Source organism: Mesoplodon mirus (genome assembly GCF_964341445.2).
Source record: "Mesoplodon mirus genome assembly, contig: HAP1_SCAFFOLD_521, whole genome shotgun sequence".
Taxonomy (NCBI): domain Eukaryota; kingdom Metazoa; phylum Chordata; class Mammalia; order Artiodactyla; family Ziphiidae; genus Mesoplodon; species Mesoplodon mirus.
In genome coordinates, this window is record NW_028295477.1 from 272,764 (window position 1) to 288,692 (window position 15,929).

A 15,929-nucleotide genomic window follows, 5' to 3' on the forward strand; every position below is an offset into this window, starting at 1 on the left:
AAATATATATATTGAAAAAATCCGTTCATCTTCCCTATATCTTCCCTTCTGTTCCTCCATCCTCCTGTCCCCATTTCAAGCAAGTATCCAGGACTCCCTAGAAACCTCTTCCTCAGGAAATATGCCATTTCTAAGCATCAAGGTGTGAAGGAGGAGATTACAAGGCAGTTGGAGGATTAAAAGCCAGTGAGTACAACAAGCACTGCCTGACACTACCTTTTTACTGGATAGAGCCTTGGAGCTGCACCAACTCATTAGAGGGATGTAGTTGAGAGAGATATAGGGAAGGCATGTAATAGGCATGAGGTATCTATCTCATCAAATATTTCAACATCCCAAACATTATACAGGAACATTTATAAATGGGACATAAAGGTACAGGTGTCCCGGTCTCAGAAGACCAGAAGGACCTCCACAACACTTTCATGTTACAGGGTTTTTATACCACTTTGGCTGTATAAGGTACCTCTAATAATGGCTGAGTGTAAATTCTCTACCTGCTCAGTTATTTAAAGAATTAAATTCATTTAAATCAAGTAAAGTAACAGTAGGTTTATAGCAGCTCATAACTGCTTACTTTTTAAATGTTTTTTATTTATTTATTATTTTTGGCTCTGTGTTGGGTCTTCGTTGCTGCACGCAAGCTTTCTCTAGTTGCGGAGAGTGGGGGCTACTCTTTGTTGCAGTGTGTGGGCTTCTAATCACGGTGGCTTCTTGTTGCGGAGCATGGGCTCTAGGTGCGTGGGCTTCAGTAGTTGTGGCGCATGGGCTCTAGAGCGCAGGCTCAATAGTTGTGGCATGGGCTTAGTTGCTCCGCAGCATGTGGGATCTTCGGGAACCAGGGCTGGAACCCGTGTCCCCTGCATCGGCAGGTGGATTCTTAACCACTGCGCCACCAGGGAAGCCCCTTAAATGCTTACTTTATGTAGAAATGCTGTCACCAATATATGGCAAGAACTTTGCTTGTATAATTTACACTAACTGGTATAATACACCTTCTACAAGAAAACTGAACAAGAATGAACTAGGGAGCAAAACATTTTTATCCTTTGAGCCATTCTGTTTTTAAGGGTTCTTGTAAGCTCTGATGTTTTATCTCTGAGAGAAAGAAAAAAAATGTAATTGGAAATTTAGAGATTTTTAAAAAAAAACTTAAAATGAAAGATCTTGGTAGTAATTGAGTGTATAGTATTGTGTCATATGCTTTATCATTCAATTTATAGAACTAATTGCCCATGTGTTCCTATAATAGGGGAGGAAAAATAACCGGTTTCAGTCCCAGTATAGATATTGCATGATAAAAGGAGAATGATAACCATCTCCATTTCCAAAGGGAGAACAGGGATTCAAAACATGCTATGCCATAAAACGTTTAATTCAGCATTTTAAAATATTTTGAGCATTTTGAACTCAATGTTTTGTAACTTCTAAAAAAGTATAATGTATATACATAATTTCCACACATTTAAAATGAGTTGTTAAATTGTTGAGCCCTGACTTCTTTCTCAAAATTAAGGTATGCTAGTCGGACCTGAGAATAGCCTCCAGAGGGCGACCAAGTTTCATCCCTGCAAACAACTGCATCAAAATTTAACATTGCTTCCAACAAAAGCAAGGACTTTCTAAAGTTAAAATTTGAAAAGCCAGTGATCATAGTTAATCCTTGAAAAAATACCATGACCCAAAGTCTGAATAGCTCTGCAAATATTGGTTGTTTAAGAAGGAGACCACCTCTAATTTGATGGTTTAGTAGAGCAAGGGCCTTTGAATCTAGACAAATCTCACAAAGCTACTAGATCAGCAAAACTTGTCATCAGTTCACGCATGCTCTAATTTTCCTGCTCACTGAAGTCTACCTATTCTAAGCACCTTGTATTAGCAGGGTTTGGCTCTTGCATTTCCACAGACGCAAGGCCTTAAATTCAAGGGTCAGCTCTACAATTGGTTGATATATTACTTTGTAAACAGTGTTTCATCTACGGAATGGGATAAATATCTTCCTTATGTCTCATTGTTTTGTGAGTATTAAATTAGATAAATATATGAAAACACTTGACACAATGACTGGTAGGTAAACTTACTTTCTGCCCATTTCTTTTGCCCTCCCATTTTTTCTCCTTAAATTGAGAAAGATAGGGTCTTATTATGTCATTCACTTCAATGTTTTAGTGCTATATCACTCTTCCATTACTTTTCCCCAAAGTATATTTTTAAAAATCTCACAGAAATAAAGTAGTGATTAAGTTTAAATAATTGATATTTCTCAATCCCTAGACAGAAGTATATCTAATAAAAGTAGGTTTGTTAATCCTTGACTGATAATGACTAGAAAATAAAGAAGTATTTCTAATTGGGCAATCCATCCAATTGGCTCTCACCGTGTACCAATGGATTATTTTTTCTACTTATTTCATCTTTATTAAAGCTACAACACAGAGAACATTAGTTGAGTTAACTTTGTAACTGCCCTTTCTCATTATTCCTGACCTGTATCTAACTAGCAGACAGTTACTTTTGATTTTTCTGAGAAAGTTTCTAAAGCATTGCTTTTCTTTATAAAATAACCTTCCTGAAGGTAATGCTAATTTTAACTACTGATCAAGATGGCCTTAATGTGTCCCTCAGTTTGGCTAAACTTCAGACAGGTTTTTTCTTTACCATAGGCCCCTAACCTCCCTTTTCTGAAAACATTTACTTTAAGAAACTTGAAATTGTAAATTCTTTCTCTGCCCCTTTGAGATGTAAATTTTCTCCTAGTCACTTGATACTTTTCCAACCCAGAAATGTCTTTCTTAAGGACCTGGGAGTCAGCTCTTTGAAATATAACCTTCAAGAAAGGTATTGCCCCTACTTCCCAGTCTCTGTGGGGAGTATAGGAGCCTAACTTTGATAAGAGCCAAAGCAAACAGAGATGGTCTAATTATATTGACCAACCTCTTCTCCAGCATCCTCTACTATTTTTCCTACAGCTCATCCTGGCATCTAAAAACTTCCATGCCTTTTGTTTCAGCAGAATGGAGTTCAGTCTCTCTCCTCTATTACAGAATCATCTTGAGTAAAGTACTCCTTTCCTGTGTAACCATCTTGTGCAATTTTTCTTTGACATCACTCCATCACATATTCCAAACTGCCTACCACTTTCAGATTAATCTTATAAAACTTTGTATATGTGCTGCTGAAGTGAGCACAATCTTTATAGAACTTTGAATCACTCCCTATTTCCTGTGGCATGAAGCCCACCATTGAAACTTCTCCACAGTCTTATACCTTCCAAACTCATTAGTGTTCTCTTCCAATTCCTGAATTCTCTCCTCCAATAATATTAGTACATTTTCTTCCTAAACGTGGCTAACATTTCCCCATTTTGAGATTTCATGTCTCTTCTAATTTTTTTTTAATATTTGGAAATTTTATTATACTGTATTTGCCCATAACAAATAAAATAGAAATTGTTTCAAGTCTTTGCAAATAAATTTAATACAGGGTATTAAGAACACCAGTGATGAAACTTCTGAGAAGTAAAGAAGGGCCACCTAGATAATGGAGTGATTAGTAGGAACAGGAATTTACTTTTACCCCTATGCTGGAAAGGCAGAGTTAAGCAGAGGGTTGTAAAGGAGTCCAGGGCCAGGTTAAATGATCATCAATGTCAGACCATACCAGTTCTGTCTCTTTGGAGTTGGAGCCATGGAAATTACAAAGTTGCTGCTGGAGAATCTTCACAAAGTAGGGGAAGAAAGGGAGAAATCTCGTAGCTTATCCCTAAACTCCCATATACCATCAGTTGCTTCTTTTTGGCTGCGCCTGATCAGAAGTAGGCTGCCTGTATGAGTCTGCTATCATGTGATACAAAACAGATTCAAGAAGGAACAATGACTAAATTCAAGAAAAAGCAGCCCAAAACTAGTATTTTTGCTTGAATGTTGTGCAACAGTCTGTTTTCTGTATTTTTCTAACTTTATTGAGATGTAATTGACATATAGCATTGTGTAAGTTTAAGGTGTACAACCTGTTGGTATGTTACATGTTGTGAAATGATTACCACAGCGGAGCTAGTTAACACAACTCCGTTACCTCGCATAAATTACATTTTTTTTTTTCGGTGAGAACATTTAAGATCTACTCTCTTAGCAACTTTAAAGTATATAATACAGTTCTGTTAACCTCAGTCACCATGCTGTAGATTAGATTCCCAGAAATTCATGTGCTAACTGGATATTTTACCCTTTGGTCAACATCTCCCCATTTCCCCCAACCCCAACCCCTGGCAACAACCATTCTATTCTGTTTCTCTGGGTTTGGCTGTTTTAGAGTCTACAATTTAGTTATATCATACAGTATTTATTTTTCTCTCTCTGACTTATTTCACTCATCATAATGCCCCAAGGATCCATAAATGTTGTTGCAAGTGGCAGGATTTTCTTCTTTTTCATGGCTGAATAATATTCCATCTATGTACGTACCACATCTTCTATATCCATTTATCCATGCATGGACACTTTGGTTGTTTCCATTTCTCGGCAATTGTGAATAATGCTGCAATGAATGTGCGAGTGCAGATATCTCTTTGAAATAGTGATTTCATTTTCTTTGGATATATATATACCCAAAGCAGGATTGCTAACGTATGGTAGTTTTCTTTTTAATTTTTTGAGGAGACTCCATATTGTTTACCATAGTGGCTGTACCAATTTACATTCCCACCAACAGTGCACAAGGGTTTCCTTTTCTGCATCCTTGTCAACATTTGTTACCTCTTAGTCTCTTTGAGGTGATATCTCTTTGTAGTTTTGATTTGCATTTCCCTGGTGATTAGTGATGTAGAGCATCTTTTCATGAACCTGTTGGTGATTTGGATGCCTTCATTGGAAAAAATTTTATTCAGTTCTTCTGCCCAAGTTTTAATTGAATTGTTTGAGAATCTATATCTATCTATCTATCTATCTATATATATATATATAGCCATTGTATGTGTTCCTCATATATTTTGGATATTAACACCTTATCACATACATGATGTGCAAATATTTTCTCCCATTCTGTAGCTCACCCTTTCGTTTTGTTGATTGTTTATTGTTCTGTGTAGAAGCTTTTTAGGTTGATGTAGTTATATAACAAGTTGTATATAACAAGTTATATAACAAGTTGTATTTCTCTTGGTGATTTTAAGATTCCCTTGTTATCTTTAACGTTGACATTTTAATTTTCATATTTCTTGGTATGGATCTCTTTAGGTTGACCTGCTTTGGAGCTCTCTGGGCTTCCTGTATCTGGATGTCTGTTTCTTTCCCCAGGTTAGGAAAAGTTTTCAGATATTATTTCTACAAATGTTTTCTGCCCCCTTTTCTCTTCTCCTTCTGGAGTTCCTATAAGGTGAATGTTATTCCATTTGATGTGCCATAAATCCCTTAAGCTATATTCATTATTTTCATTCTTTTTTCTTCCTTATTCTCTGATTGGATGAGTTCCTCTGACCTGTCTTTGAGTTCACCTATTCTTTCTTGTGCTTCATCTACTGTATTTCTAAGTTCAATTATTGCATTCTCCAGTTCTGTGACTTCTATTTGGAACTTTCTTATATCTTCTGTTTCTTCGTTGAAGTTCTCACTGTTTTCATCCATTTTCCTTCTGAGTTCAGTGAGCATTTTTATGACCATAACTTTGAACTCTTTATCAAGTAAATTACTTATGTTCATTTCATTAAGATTTTTCCCTGAGGTTTTATTTTGTTCTTTTTTGGAGTATAGTCCTCTCTTTCTTCATTTTGCTTGACTCTCTGTGTTGGTTTCTATGCATTAAGTGAAATAGCCACATCTCCCAGTCTTGAAGAGCTGTGTGACAGATGAACCTTGTCATTTAACCCTGTCTACTCTTGGTTGCCTCTCAAATCTTTGTGATTGTCTAAGCAGTTTATTTTTTTATTATTATTTTTTTTTCCATACGCGGGCCTCTCACTGTTGTGGCCTCTCCTGTTGCGGAGCACAGGCTCCGGATGCGCAGGCTCAGCGGCCATGGCTCACGGGCCCAGCCGCTCCGCTGCATATGGGATCCTCCCAGACAGGGGCATGAACCGGCATCCCCTGCATCGGCAGGCGGACTCTCAACCACTGCGCCTCCAGGGAGGCCCTAAGCAGTTTATTTTTAATAGACCTGGCACACCATCCCAGCAGTTGAGGGTGTGCCAATACAAATGAGCAACCCAAAGTGGAGGATCTCAGGCAGTACCTAGATTCAGGTTGATAGGAAGCCAGAAAATTTGGTAACAGCTTTTAAAGAATGCAAATATATTTAGCCTTGTGAGATTGCAAGTGTAAGCCCTGCTGCGCCCCAAAAGCAAGCAATCTGAAGGTGTCCCCTGGGGAGCAGTCACAAGAAAACAGTGCTTCAGATAAGTGTACAAGCTCCATTCTGGGAGATACCAGTGAACTGTAGTAAGGCAGAGTGAGGGTGGAGAGATGGCACCCCCAGCCTACCTTCCCCGAGAGCACATCCGTAGCCTCTAGATGTGTGCTGAACCTGAAGTCTGCTCTTAAGTCTTGTCCCTACTAGCAAATAGGCTTTTTTCATGTAAAGGCTGGGGCTGTGTCTCAGTCTGATGTGTAGTGGTACATCCTGGGGGTGGTATCCTGCCAAGAACTGTCTCTCCAATTGTTACAGTCCCATGGGACCCAGAAAAGAAATCCCTCCTGACCTCCAGAGCCAGGTGATCAAGGAGCATCCCCTGAGTGGAGGCCACAAAAATGGGATCTCCTGTCTTGGAGATTCTGGCTCTCTGGAGCACATCAGAGGGAAAGTGTGAAGATGATGCTTACTGGCTGAGTGAGGCGGTGGGAAGAGTGCAAAGATGACACCATTTGAATAAAGGGAAAGAGGGAAAAGAAAAAAAGAAAAAGAAGAAGAAAAAATATATATATAGCAAGACAGAGGAAGAGCAGGGAAGAAGGAGCCAGCTGGCTGGAGCACAAAGTTGTCACCTGCAGGAAAGGAAAAAGGGGAAAAAAGATGGCACCTTTCAGTTTTATCAAGGCAGAGAGAGAGCAGGAAGATGGCACCCGCCAGCCTCTGTCCCTGGGGAGTATTCCAGCAGGCCCCTGTTCCTCAGATTAATGCTGTAAAATTGGGAAGTGAGTCTCTTTCACAAAAAGTCAGAGTGCTTTTCAAACAAACAGAATATTATTTATGTATATGTAAGTTTATTTATTTATTACAATAATCTAGGAGGTAAGACTTTACAAATAAACAAATGTGCAGAAGTATGAACTAACTTGCTTGTGAATAACAGACCTGGAGCATGCCTCAGAGAAAGTGTGTAAAATGTCTCAAAACTAGAGAAAGCATAGAAACAAACTAACCACTGATACAGAACTAATAGAAAAGCTATCAAAAGTCTAGATCTGGGCTTCCCTGGTGGCAGAGTGGTTGAGAGTCCGCCTGCCAATGCAGGGGACATGGGTTCGTACACCGGTCTGGGAAGATCCCACATGCCATGGAGTGGCTGGGCCTGTGAGCCATGGCCGCTGAGCCTGCACGTCTGGAGCCTGTGCTCTGCAGTGGGAGAGGCCACAACAGTGAGAGGTCCACGTACCGCAAAAAAAAAAAAAAAAAAAAAAAAAAAAAAGTCTAAATCTGAGCAGAACCAGGAAGAAAGGAAATCATAAGAGGGATGAGACCTTGCTAAATAAATACATTTTTATTTCCATAATTAGAGGTAAGAATAAGGAAGAGATGAAACTAATTCCTAGTGTCAAGCCTATGTAAATGGAAAGGTTGTGATTTCAATTAACAAGAATTTCTTGTTTAGACTCAAAACAAGTATTTGTGTCAAAGAACCAATTCCAGTAGATTCCATGAGACATGCATATTTATATTCATTTTTCTGCATCAATGCTTTCAAGCTTTTAACCCATCCTTCTGGTGGGAAAGAAAAAGACATAAAAATATGAAATATCTTAACAAGCTTTAATTATGTTTACTTCTTGATTTAAAATTACTCTTTATTAAGTTAAAATGAAGATATTCTAGACTAACTCCAAAGCAGAAATGAAATGGCACACGAAAATGATCAGACATGATTCAAGCATCTCATTTAACTGAGATTTTACTACGTTTGTGTAATGATGTCTAAAATTGTGTTTTCATTAAACATAGCGGAGTAAAGCGAAACAGGGAGAGTCATCCTATAGAACTTGTTTGAATCTAAACATATTATCTATTACTGTAACTTTGAGAAAATCACTTAATTTGCATCAGCCTCAATGCCTTTATCTCTGAGAATAGTAATACCTATCTTGCATGGGGCTTTGGATCAAATAAGTTAAAACACAAGCAGAGTGTCTAGCAATTACAGTTGCTCAGTAAATAGCTCTTAATATTACCAATGGTCTCTGATGTGGGAAAACTATTACATAATAAAAAGATCCTTAATCGGGTATCTTTAAAATCAGGCTGAATGCAAAGAACTTCAGATTTTATGTCCTCCCTTCTTTTATTTTTATTTTTACCCAGAGAATAATGCAATTCAGAAAACAGAGGGAGAGATTAATTTCCACATAAACTGAAAAGTCATCATTATAAGATTTTTTTCATCATGTGCTATAGTACATTAAATACAACCATAAAATCTTTGTTACCTCTCTATTGAAAGGTAGAATGTGGTGTCCCACTTCTTGAATATGGGCTGATACACTGGCTTATTCAATCAACAGAATGCAAGAGAAAAGGTGTTCTTGCACTTGTGAGGTTAAGTCATAGGAAGACTTACAGATTCCAGCCAAGTCTCTTGAGATGTTTACTTTGGGTGAAGCCACTCACTATGTAAGAGTTCAACTACTTTGAGATATCCAGGTTGCTAAGACTCCAAAACTACACCGAGAAATTTCATGGAGAAAGACAGAGACAGAGAGAAAACCAGCCCCAGATTTTTCAGCCTGTGCAGCCCAACTCAAGCCCCAGATTTGTGAATGAAGATGCCATCTTGGTTGGACATTTCAGCACCAAAAGATGTGACTCAAAGAAAACTTAGCCAGAACCAAGGCCCCAGACATATGACACCAGTCAAGTTGTCTAATCTATCTCCAATCATTCAAGCCACCACAGCTGAGGCCCAGTCATGATGGAGCAGAGATGAGCCATCCCCAGTATTCTTTATCTTTCTTCTTAGCTCACAAAGTCCTGACTATAACAGCATGGTTTCTATTGTATCTACCACTGCGTTTTGGACTGGTTTCTTATACTGCAATAGGTATCTGGAATATATGTCTTGATCATTTCTTACAGTTCTAAAGCCACGGAACTCCTTTTACCCATATTCAGGGAGAATGCTATCTCTTGCTTATTTTCAGTCTCCCTTTGAGTCATAGAATCTGTTCAGAAGCTTCCTTGGACAGAGTCAGTAAAAGAAAACTCTTGATTACAAAACTCCATTATTACAACCAGGATAAAAGAACAGCCAAATCTGCTCACACACACCCCATTTTTTCACCACATCATAAACAATGGATTGGCCAAATTTTTAAGTGCTTGACTCTGTTTGAAAGTAAGCAGCTTTCCATCTTCAACCTCTTCCCCTCCAACTCAACTTAGAGTGATGCTCTAGTCAACATCCGGACTTCCTGATGCACCTCCCATCTCTGAAATGAGAAGTGAAGAAAAAACATCTTCAGAAGACTTCTGATATCAAGACAAGGGATAGAACAAAGGCCAAAGCAGCAATATTGCCATCCAGAGGAAAAACTACTGAACCTACAATGCAATACTCAGAAGGAAAGTCAAGACATGAGAGAACTAAGTGTAAAGCACAGCTATATTGGTGGCTTCTATTTAAATAATCAAGGTCAATAAGTAGGTCTCTGGGATGATGATCCCTATACCCTGTTACTTGCACCAGAATTGGGACATAACCAGGAACAAATAGTTCAGGAAGCTAGAGTCATTGACACTGAGAGCCAACTACAGGGAACACCAAACATCCGGGGCTATTAGTTCATGTGCTTCTGTACCTAAATTTGGAAAGACTGTAAGACTTTCTGAATCTTCAGGTAACTTGCATACTATTCTAATCATAAGCAATCATGCTCCCTCTTAAGCTAAACCATACAACTTCAGAATCAGGTGTTACTTCTTATTGGTACCACTGTCCACTAAGCAAAGACAGAAATACAGAAGTAATCCTGACCCCTGCCTTTCCCTCATATATTCCCCCTCCCCACTTTTCCCTCTTTCCCACATATTACTAGGTTTAATCAGTTCTGCTGCCTAGAGATCTGTTAAAGTCCTTCATTTTAATCATATTCCTTTGCCCTGATTCAGATCCTTGTCATCACTAGCCTAGGCTGCCCTCTATCTATTTCTGACCCTCCCATCTGAACTGTTGCCCTTCATATTCATCCTCAACACTACTATCAATATTATTTCTAAATTGCAAATTTGACCATCAACTGTCTAAAGACTTCAACATCTTTCCATTGCACTAATGATAAAGTCCAACTTCTAAACATGTCATAAAGGTCTCCATTTTTTGGCCTTGCTATGCCAATTTAACTAATGTCTTTTTTTAGTAATTAAAATCTACTATCCTTGTTGTTTTACGAGTGTTAGCAGTTGCTGTTCTCACTTTTGAAAATATTTCCCCCTTTCATTCACTTAGAAAACTCCTATTCATCCTTTAAAACCCAAATGCAGTGAAACCGATTTTCTCTCTCACTCAAATCACTTTCTCCTCAAAACTGTAATTTTACCTCTGTGTAGCTCAATTGTTTGTTATACTCTAATGACAACAGATTCTTAAATATACTCATCTTTGTATCTTAATATCCGATAATATGACTGACATTTAACAAACGCTAAACATACTTGACACTTGAATTGATTGAATTGAATTAAACTGAATCAATCACTCTCAAGAACACTAACGATTGTGAGGGTTTCCTGCATCAAGAGTACAAATCACGCTGAATTTTCATAATACTGCTAGTTTTGATTGAGGCACAGCAAACAAGTTTACAACAGAGTTCCCCTGTGAAAAGAATAACTTCAGTAAAAGATAACAAATACACTCAGAAGTCCATAAAGGAGGCAGGGTAGTCTAGGGGATTCTGTTCTCATCCAAAGTCTTGCTGAGATTTGATTCAGAGGGGAAAGATTGATTTTTCTAGCTTAAGTTAAACGAGGCATGGAACAAATGTCAAAAGCAGGACATAGACTTAGATTCTTCACCGTCACACCAGTAAAGTTACCATCCTTCCATCTCCTTGAGAACAAACAAGAAAGCCTGCTGTGGACCGTGAACAAAACAACAACTGTGAATTTACACAGCTCCTTCAACTTCTAAGCTGTGTACTGAGAGTGAATTAGAGGTCTCCTCCAGATAGCATTGCAAATGAGCATTATTTTATTTTCACCAAGCCTTTCAGGTGATACATGCGACAAAATCAGCAAAGTCAGTACTCACTGTGGCAGACAAAGTAACTACTATGTATCTGTCCTAAAAGTTCCCGTGATGTTCTGGCTAGTTTTGCTTAAGTACTATTTATAATATTTATGAGAAAGGAGGACAAAAATGAACCTGATGCTTTTGTGGAGAAGGAATTCCCTGGCTGAGCAGAAAAGCCTACCAAAGTTTTGGTGTTTCTTGTTTGTTTGAAACAAGACTGAAGGACCATATAATGCAAGATGAAGCCATTAACAGTTAAAAGGGAGAGGACACACTAAAGAGACTCAGCCAGGGCCCTGGTAAATTATCAAACATTGTGGGCTTTCTTAGTGAGAGTCTAGGATTTGAGAAATTCATGAGGAGAAAAGGCGGAGGTCCCTGGGCACCTGAAAATGAGAATTGCTGCATTGAACTAGGCTGACTTTGGCATGGCATTTTGAAGAAGGCAGTCATATGGAATGTAACGAATAAATAGAGCATATCAGAGCCTGAAAATCTGAGAATAGGCTCCTGTGGGTGAAACGAGGTGAAGCACGGTGCTTGGTACACTATAAACCCTCAGTAACATTGGCTGGTTTTGAATGAAATGAAACCTAACCTGAATCCAGTCCCTACTCGGTAACAGCGGGGAAGATAATGGGTGCCTAGGCAACGTCTAGCAAGTTCTGGGCTAGAGGCGGCTCCCAACTGTTGCGTCACCAGGGGCCACAGAACTGAGTCGGGAAGGGAGAAGGGAGGAATCTGTGCGGAGGGTCATCCGACTGAGTCGGAACCGGACACTCTGGCAGGAAGTACAAAGCGAAGAAAACGAAACGACCAGTGGTGAATTTCAACACCACGTCGTGAATTTCAGATAATTTTCCACTTGTTTATTAAGGTGGAAAACTCGGATTCCAACGATGAAGGAGATGGAGTTTCGGCCCAACACATAAGTCAAACGGACCGATTGGTTCGGGAAGAAGATTTCTCCAGGTTCGTAAATAATCTGAGTGAAGAAGATTACGAACTTATGAGAGACAACAATCTTCTAGGCATTCTAGGTGAAAGTACGGAAGAAGAGTTGCTGAGAAGACTTCAGCTAATTAAAGAAAACGCACCACAAGACTCAGATGAAAATACAGGTATATTTTGCTTTTGGAGGGAATCGGATGGGATGAATAAGGAACTTCATAATAGGAAATAGTAACTTCATAATAGTAAATAATAAGTTATACAGAAGCGACTTACATTAATTTGGTAAGTAACTTCTCATAAAAAGAACTGGCATTTACTTGATTTTTGGTGAGAATGTCAAGGTATGTTTGTTTGTTTTCCTGATTCACATCTGGGTTGTTTTAATTGGGAAACAGTGCAAAGTAGCCTATTTGTATTTTTCTTGGTTTTCTACCTCAACTGAAAGTCCCTCCTACTTCTTGAATTATTTTTTCTACATAGACATGTAAAAAAAAACAAACAGAAATATTCTCCACTGGGGACAATTGTGCTCTCTTCAACACCTGGGGACATTTGACAATGGCTAGAGATATTTTTGGTTGTCACAGGGGAGGCATGGGTGTTACTAGCATCCAGTGGGCAGAGGCCAGGGATGCTGCCAAAGATCCCACAATGCACAGGATAGCTCCCCAAAACAAAGAATTGTCCAGCACCAAAATGTCAGTAGTGCTAAGGCTGAGAAACCCTGCTCGAAACTCAGGTCTGGTGTCCTCCCTCCCAGTGTGAAGTAGAGGATTTTGCTGTCTAATGAAGAGGATACTATAATACTTTGGCTCTTGAATATGGTCTTATATGTACCATGCTAGGTTCAGTCTATTCATTTGATCTGACCTTCAATTTAATGTCAATTAAATATCTTGGTAACATTAAGAAGTATTCAAAATGCAAACACTTTTAAACCTATAAAACTTGTTTATGTTTGGGCAATAACCTTATATTTTCAAACAGCTTATCTATTATCAAAAGCACATAAGTGAAGAGCCTACAAGTAGTCATGTTGGAGACTAATGGAAATTAGACAATAATGTAAATTGAACTAAACTACTAGCATTGTACCTTAACTGGTGTTTACCTTGTTTAATTGCATTAGTGTTTTGACAGTGGACTGAAAAAAATGTCTCTTGACATTCCTCCGACAGTGGTACACAGGGCTGTGTATATGATGAAATACTGAAACATAGACTTCCTCCGGATTCCCTTTTTAAAAAATTCTCTAAGTTTATCTAGGATTAGCTCACTCTTTTTGGATGGAATCGAAACTTTTCTACCTTTACTTATAAATCTACACAGTGCAGTTTATAAAATATTAACTCTATAAATGTGAAATCAGTTGAAAACACCTGAGTATTTAAGTTCTCATTTTTTGTTTGTTTTTGAAACAAAGTTTCAGAGTGCTATTTTATGATGGTTCTAATTTTGGTAGTTCTTTTATACACCCTCCCCATTTTTTTTTGTGAACAGACAGAGGAGACTCTTCAGATGACGAGTCTAGTGGTGACTCTCTAATAGACTAGCTTAACTGTTCTGGACAAACTGAAAATATGACAAGTGGACAAAGAGAAAACCAATCTTGGAGAGAAGAGAGCCAAATTAATCCTAAAAGTGATCAGTTCATATTCAGTTTAGAAATAAATGCTAACCTTGATAATGGGAGTCCAAATCCAGAGAATGAATATGTAGCATCTGCAAGACTTCCCGGAAGAGAAAATATGGAAGACAGCCAAAGGCAAGTGGAAAGTCCACAATCTGAATCAATATTTACAAGACCATCTATGTCTGAACAAGATACAACTGAAACATTAATGGAATTCCCACCTACCACAAGTCAGCGAAGAGCAAGAAGTAGGAGCCCAGAGTATCGGAGAACCAGAGCAAGAATTGAAAGTTGGTCGCCTCCACATTCACTTAGGGAAATTGTACAAAGACTTAATCATAGTATACCCTCTCAGAATTTTGAGCAGCCTCTGCTAAGTGAGAATGCGAGATTTTCTAGAACTGAGCACCAAGAAATATTGACACAGCAAATGACTGGATTTGAGTTGCAAAATAGTGGTCTTATTGAAACTTCTAGAACAAGGAATGCCGTTCATGGAGAAAATTCTCCAGATACAACCAGCAGTGGTGAATCTTGGGGAATGAGGGAAATATATCCAACCATACCCTTCAATCTTGAAGTAGGACAAGTTTATTCTGGAGCATATTCTCAGAGAGACAGCAGAGCTAGTAGAACTCAGTTAACATCTGAGACACCAAACAACACTGTCACTTCTGAAAGTGAACGAGGACTGAGGCATATGTATTCACATTCTGAGCAGGCAGGTGTGAGAGCTTATGTCAATACCATTAGAAATCCCGTTTGCAGAATGTTAAATACTAGCTTAAATGATACAACATCTGTTCCAATTCAGAGCACGTTAAGGCAGACAATGACAGAATTTAGTAACTCAAATAACCTTATGGACAGTGACAGTAATTTAGAGCATAGTGTCTCACCTCCAAGTCAAAACATGGAATGGCTAGAGTCACCTAATGGTAGTAGTAGTGGTACATTTGGTTCTGATTCAAATGCTAGCTATGATACCCATTCAAGTTCCACACTGAGTTGGCATTCAAGCCCCAATTGTACGTCTAGTTCCAGTTCTAGTCCTATTTCTGGTTCCAGCTCAAGTGATGAAAATTCAGGAATTAGCTCACTGATGTTTGAAGGCATTGAAGAAACAAACTTATCATCAGAGACCAGCCAAGGGGGTATACAAATTAGCCTAATAATATCTGATGAAAGTGACTCTGGGTCCTCCCATAATCTGCAAACTACAGGACTCACCAAAACACAGATTGACAGCTTGGCTGTAAGATCTTTTGGTGAAAATGATGCACTAAAAGCCTGTAGCATTTGCCTTACAGAGTACACAGAGAACAGCAAGCTTCGCATACTACCTTGCTCCCATGAATATCACATTCACTGCATTGATCGCTGGCTGTCTGAGAACTCTACGTGTCCGATTTGTCGTAGGCAAGTAGTGGATTCCAATGAGAGTGAAAATCCTGATCGATGAATTCTCAGCTATATAAAGTGTTATAGGGCTTCCCTGGTGGCGCAGGGCTTGAGAGTCGGCCTGCCGATGCAGGGGACTGACAATTAAAATTAATTTCACACCATAGCAGTTCACTGAATTTCAATAAAAACTTAGCATGTGCACTGGGTTGGGATGTTCCTGATTCCATGGGAGAAATGTCTTAATATGATAAAATGAATCTAGATAGATCCTAGTAGTATTATCTCGTCATGTAAATCCCAGACATCGCTTAGCCCTGTTCAATCCTGGTTGTGCATGCAAAGAAACAGAAACCCAACCAAATATCAATAATTAAGAAGCCATTTAAGACTACATTAGAGTCATTCACATAAAGAAGTCATGTTACATTCCTAGAATGCCATAAAAAGCTTTGAAACCCTTCTCTTCCTATCTCTCTCCACAGCAGTTTATCCCACCTCCCTAACACT

The 15,929-nt window shown here is 38.7% G+C and overlaps 1 protein-coding gene across 1 annotated transcript; it reads left to right on the plus strand.

Moving 5' to 3' along the window:
• Nucleotides 1-3,636: 3,636 nt before the first annotated feature.
• On the plus strand, nucleotides 3,637-15,480 carry LOC309797423 (E3 ubiquitin-protein ligase RLIM-like; the record flags this gene model as incomplete). The annotated part of the gene is given in 4 exon segments (XM_082645965.1): nucleotides 3,637-3,726; nucleotides 12,309-12,552; nucleotides 13,886-13,935; nucleotides 13,939-15,480. Coding segments are annotated over 4 exon segments (1,926 nt in total).
• Between the last annotated feature and the right edge of the window lie 449 nt (nucleotides 15,481-15,929).